Genomic DNA, 6,000 nt, shown 5'->3' on the forward strand with positions numbered 1-6,000 from the left:
TGGCACCATCTCCAAGGACTACTGTCAGGGAAAGACAAGAAAGACATAAAGCACTTGTCTGCCTCTGCCTGTGCTTTCGGAATGGAAGTTACTGTTACAAAAGTGTCCTATTTTTTAAGATCATATTTTGAGAGAGGGGCGTGCTTATTCAGCGTTTACCAACTCCAGGCACTTCCGGTATGGGACAGGGTGCCCACGGATTTGAGGAGGTTCTTCAGGGCAACCGGAATGTCAGAGACGACTGCGAGCCAAGGTCACACCCATCTGAAGAGAGACCACTCCTACGTTGCCAGGTGAGCAAAGGAGGACCCTTGCTATCACATTGTTGGATTTTCAAAGAGAAGCTGGAAACCTAGATTCTAACGTTATAAAAAGCCCTCTTACTTAACACACCGGGCAGACCAAAGAAAATCCACCTGCGGGCTGCACGTGACCAGAGAGCCCTCTGCCTTACATCCGAGAGGTAACAGGAAGCAGTAAGTCACAAGAAAATGAACTGGGGGTTTAGAGCTCCATTCCAGCTCATTCTTCCTAGCAAGGAGACCTAGGACAGATTATTTAACAACTCGGAGCCCCGGTTTCCGCATCAGGGAAATCCCCACATGTACCCTGGAGAGTTCGGTGAGGACCAACTAGAAATGGGTATCAGTTGGGGGGTAGAGCTCGGAACAGGGTAAGCGCCCATCCCTGTCATGGCTGATGTTGCGTCACTATTATTGCTACTTTATTCATCAGAGCCTAGGCATCCACAGGGCAAAGCTTCCCGGGAAAAAGGGCTATTTTTCCCTCCCTTCTCAAACTGGTTGCAAACAAGCAAGCTCAGTGAACCCACCCCCCACCTCCCCGAGGGTGCTGTCTCATAGTACAGGAAGATCTTCGTTATTAATGATTTTGTTCTGCCCACGGTCCATGAAGATGCCTTAATGTTCCTCTTAATGCAAATTCCCTCTGAGGCCCGACCACTGCGGGGTTGGCCCTAGGCTGCCTTCAGGTGCTGCTGCTTTGTGGCCCAGTTGCCTGTGGGGGACAGTGCTTACCTCTGCTCCCCACCTGCCCTAGACCAGGTGGAGGAGGGCACCCCGCTCAGCAACTGTGAGCCCTCTGTTCACCAAAACACGGGAACCTTCCTAGGGTTTTTTGTTTTGTTTTGTTTTTCTTTAGAAATCCTACAAATCCTGGGGTGCCTGGGTGGCTCAGTGGGTTAAGCCTCTGCTTTCAGCTCAGGTCATGATCCCAGGGTCCTGGGATTGAGCCCCGTGTCGGGCTTTCCGCTCAGCGGGGAGCCTGCTTCTCCCTTTCTCTGTCAAATGAATAAATTTTAAAAATTAAAAAAATTTAAATTTAATAAATTTAATTAATTAAAAAATTTTTTTTAATTTTAAATAAATTTTAAAAAATTAAAAAATAATCCTACAAATCCTCACATTTGCCACCTGCAGGGGTGGGTGATAACAGAAATGGGGAAATTCCCACGAACTCTAAGAGCCGTGCTTGGGGCCTTCGGCGTCTTCCTTCACACAGAGGAAGCCACAAAGTACAGGGAACAATCTGGCATCCACAGGGCGAGGTGTTCGAAGCCTGTACTTCTCTCTCTCTCTCTCTCTCTCAGGTGCACACAAATCAGCTGGGGATCTCACTAAAGCTCAGACTCAAGATTCAGTAAGACTAGGGCGGGGCCTGTGATTTTGGATTTCTAGCAAGTTCCTGGGGAGATGGTGATCCGATCCGGCTGGTTCCTGCCCCAGGTTTGAATCAACAGGGCTCCTCCTCCTTCACTTGCTTCATCTAGGTCTCTGCTCAAATGCCACCTCCTCAGAGAGTCCTTTCCCGACCGCCTTACCTAAAAGGTAATTATTTGTTCAGTGAGGGTAGGAATCCTGTCTGGTGTGTTCTTTGCTATATCCCCAGCACCTGCTGAGAGCCGGGCCCAAAGTAGGCGCTCAAATATTTGTTTGGGAGAGAAATCCCACTTCGACAGCAGAGGGAAATGGAACTCGGGGAGCCCAAGCCATTTGCTCAAGGTCACACAGCTTGTCAAAGCCAGAGCAAGACAGCGGGCCAGCTCTGGACTTGCAAGCCTTAGCTCTCTCCACCACACCAGAGGAGGAGGCAAACACTCTTCTTGTCCTAGAACCTTCGTTGGTACCTTGCAGCTGGGCGCAGGGCCACCATTCTGTTCTGCTTTGGGGGGGGATGCCTGCTGGTGGGCAGTGGGTCAGAAGGGACCCGTGGAAGCATAGCTGCTGGAAGAGAGCCAGTCGGTAATATTTAGGGTGCCTTGCTCCTCTGGGATAAGGGAAATTCTTTCTCTTCAGGTCTGACCAAAAGGAGCCCTTCAGCCTCCGTCAGGGCACCCTCTTGCTCCTCTCAGGGCTCAATGGTCTCTCCCCAGGGCTCACAGCCTCCCCCCCGTCAGAGGAGCGGAAAGTGAGCACATTGCGGGCTCCAAACTGCCAAAAAAGAACATTGTGTTGTAACCCAGGAATGGTTGTCCCTCTTCTCCAAAAGGTCACCAGAAAATATGCCCATAGGGGAAAAGGAGGGAGCAAAAGCAAGGAGCTGCTTCCTTTCCAGCAATGGGTGGAAATGCCATAAAAACCCCATTCATCGAGCCCAAGCGAAGCCTTTCTGCTGCCAATGGGGAAACTGCCTCTGCATGAAAACCCATCTCAGCCTCTGAAAAGGTCTCTTTCCAGAAGAAAGGCTCCAAAATGGGCTGAGAATACAACACTTGTATTCCCGTCACAAAATCAACTGGATTAAAACAGCTGAAGGTTCTCCAAGAAACCGTGGTCATGGAAGTCTAAAGTAACCTAGACACCCAGCAGCCTCAAACAGGCTACTGAGGCCTCCTCCCAAGCAGCCGTTGATAGGAAGCTAAAAAATAATTAACAAATATAGCCAGTAGTTACTGTGTGCCTGATACTGGGCAAACAATGGGTTTTCCCCATCTCATCCAACCCCTCCCACAATCCTGGGAGCTGAGCACGATTATTCCCACCTGATGGTAAGGGAAACCAATTACTGGAGAGACCAAGGGTCTTATTGGAGGTCAGAGGTCACACAGAAAAAAAGAAGGAGCATCAGGCCACAACCCACAACACAGAACCACTACCCCATAGGCCTCTGGGCAGAAGTTGACCCCAAGCTGCTATGTAGGGGAGGAGCTGGGAAGCACTCTCCTGTTTGTGACTCTGCCTTTCCCACCCCGGTGAGCCCAAGAGATCAGAAAGGAAGCAGCGAGCAGTCAGGCCACACCGGACTGGGTTTACACTGTGAGGCTCCTATACCTAGTCCACTGACCACCTACTTCCACATTTGGGATGTGCAAGGGGCCAGCTCAGACCACACCTATTTGGGCTACAAAACTGGCAGTGATGGATGCCTCTTTCCGCCCATTCCATATTTATAAGGTCGCCTGGCCTTGCCTCTGACACAGAAGTTATTAAATGCTTGGGAGCCATAAGGGCTATGCTCAGTGCCTTGAAACAAAGGCAAGGAGGCTGCCAGACCTATCAGAGGCAGAAACAAAAGCATTTAATTTCTGAAGGAGCTGCTTGGGAATTTCCTTGTAACTGGGTGCCCAACACACATTACCATTTGGGAGAAAGTAGAGAAGCACGCACAGAGGGGTAGAATGAAATCAAAGCAGGCTTCCGGCTTCCCCCCACCCCCAGCCTTGTGTCCAGAAACCGCCCACTTCAAAGGGCCATATGAGTGGTGGGGAAAAGGGAAAGACGCACTCATCAAAGAGAGAACACGTTAGGATGTCGGGTTCTTCCTTTCCCTGAAGCCGCCAAGAAGGATCCACCCCCTTCTCCTTACATCATCCAACTGAGAGCCTGCAAGCCCGCACCCCAACTTTTTCCAACCAAAGCCCCAGCAGCCAGATGCAATGGGAGGGCACCCTGATCCCACATCTCCCAAACATAATCATTCCAATCCAGGCTGGGGCTGCCTGGAAGTCAACATTCACGGCACATTAATAAGAAACATCTGGCCACCAAAGAAGGTTGACACAGCGCAGGCGGGCAGTAGTGGATTTGTGGGTGGGACCCAGAGCTACAGGGGCTGAACTGAAAACACAGTTGGGAAACACCAGCTTGTCCAAGGTATCCTCCACACGCTGCCCTGCTGCCCTCGGAGACACCGCCATGCCCAAGTTGAACCATTTGGGGCTGAGCAACTTAGATACACAGAGTGTGGGTAGGAGGGACTCAGAACCCTCCCAGCAGGGAAACGGAGCCTGAGCCAGGCTCTCCTGCATCCCCCAGTGTCTGGCCACCACTTCCACCTTCCGATATTTGTAGCAGATGTAGCCCCGGTCTTAAAGGAACAGCCTTTGCATTCTTTCCATGTGACTTACAAGTGAGATTTACAAAAGGAGATAAATATAGGCGTTTGTGTGAGCATGTATATATAGATAGAGATACATGTTTCCCCGCTCCCCACCCCCGAATTTTTATGCCTTTAGGAATCGGAGTTGATGCATCCTACCTCCATTTATGCAGGGCGAACCCGGGGCACTGGTCACCACACGCGTTACAGGGCTGGCCTCTCTCTATCCGCCCCAGTCCAGTCAACTTCAAAACAAAAAGACAACACAACCATGTTTCCACCACGGGGGCTCCCTCCAAAGCCCCACTGGTGTCCCAAGCAGGATGACCTAACCCTCCCATCCCACGTTATCAAATTTGCCTCCAGTGCTCCTCTCAGTTGTGGGGGACGCGGGGCGGGGCGCTGCCGGCGCCCCAGAGGTGGTCTCCCCGCATGGGGAAGGGTGTGTGGACCCAGGCGGGCTACCCCTGGCGTGGGCACCAAGCCACCAAGAAATGGCCATGGCTGGGGCTTTGTCTCCCCCAGACACCTTGGTCACGGGTTTCTAAGAAACAAAAGCAAGACCCTTCTGTTCCCCAGGGTCCGGGAGAAGCGACCATCGCGCATTCGCCTAGAGCCATGCGGGTGCTCCCGGGAAGGGGGCAGCACAGGACACCCCAAAAGACAGCCCAAAGTCAAGTCCGCGGCTAGAGCTCCGAGAGGCCGGACGGTGGAGCTTAGATACTGTGACTCGGGAAAAAGGGAAAAAGCGAGGGAGGGGGCTTTCCCAGGCGCCCCCAGACTGTGACACACAGGGCCACCGCTCGGGGTCTCGCTCTCGCCCAGACAGGGGTTTCCAGACTTAACCCCTTCCGCGCCTTGTAGCGCTCCCGCGCGTCCCGGACGCGCCCTCGCCCGCGGGGCCGGCTTACCTGGGGCCACAGGTGCGCGGCCGCCGGGCGGGGCGGGAGGGAAGCCGGGCAGGAGCGCTCGCGGAGGCCGGTGGGGGGACCCAGAGACCGGCTCCGCTCAGGTTGGGGACACTCACCGAGCGGCTGGAGAGTCTTTTCCGGGAGCTCCGGCTGAACATGGCCGGGCGCCTCCTGCACGCAGCGCCGTCGGCCGGTCTGTCCGCACCGCGGCGGGGAGGGCGGGTCGCCTGGGCGGGCACGCTCGGCGGCCGGTGGCCTGGCTGTCTCCGCCTCGAAGCCCCGGGCTCGCTCCGGAGCGCACGCTTCCTCCGCCTCCCTTGCTGGTGCCTCTCGCTCTCCCGCCGGCAGGTCCCTCCCTCTCTCCCGGCATCCCCCCGCCTCCCCGGGTTCGCCCCGCGGTCCGCGGGCTCTTCCCATCCCTCCCCCGCACCGGCTGCGCCTACTTTCTCGCTTCCCCGCCTTCCCGGCCGGTCGGCCGCGGCTGCCTCCGGTCCCGCACCTGGGCCCGCCCACAAAGGCTCGTCCCTCACCCTAGCCCAAGTTAGGGCAGGGACCACTTGAAGGCTCCCTGTCGCTTGGGCCTGAGCAGGAGGGGGAGGGATGGGAGGTTAAGTTTTTTAAATGAAGTCATAATTCACTTAAGTAAATTGCAGGGCACCATTCTGCCAGTTTGGGCAAATTCACTCATACCTATAACAGCTAGCACAATCGAAATCTGGAAGGGTCCCCTCACCCTCAAAAATGGGCTATT

General features: G+C 54.3%; 1 protein-coding gene across 1 annotated transcript in view; it reads right to left on the reverse strand.

Annotated features, from left to right (window-relative positions):
- Positions 1-5,500, reverse strand: part of PRICKLE2 (prickle planar cell polarity protein 2) — a 319,449-nt gene extending 313,949 nt beyond the window's left edge. Inside the window, exons 1-2 of the mRNA XM_045991598.1 lie at positions 5,366-5,500; positions 4,498-4,583 (exon numbers count right to left, since the gene is read on the reverse strand). Coding sequence (XP_045847554.1) covers positions 4,498-4,583; positions 5,366-5,407 — 128 coding nt within the window. The 5' untranslated portion in view covers positions 5,408-5,500. The remainder of the gene's footprint in view (positions 1-4,497; positions 4,584-5,365) is intronic.
- Positions 5,501-6,000: the final 500 nt, after the last annotated feature.

The sequence above is a fragment of the Meles meles genome, chromosome 20, assembly GCF_922984935.1.
Source record: "Meles meles chromosome 20, mMelMel3.1 paternal haplotype, whole genome shotgun sequence".
Lineage (NCBI taxonomy): Eukaryota > Metazoa > Chordata > Mammalia > Carnivora > Mustelidae > Meles > Meles meles.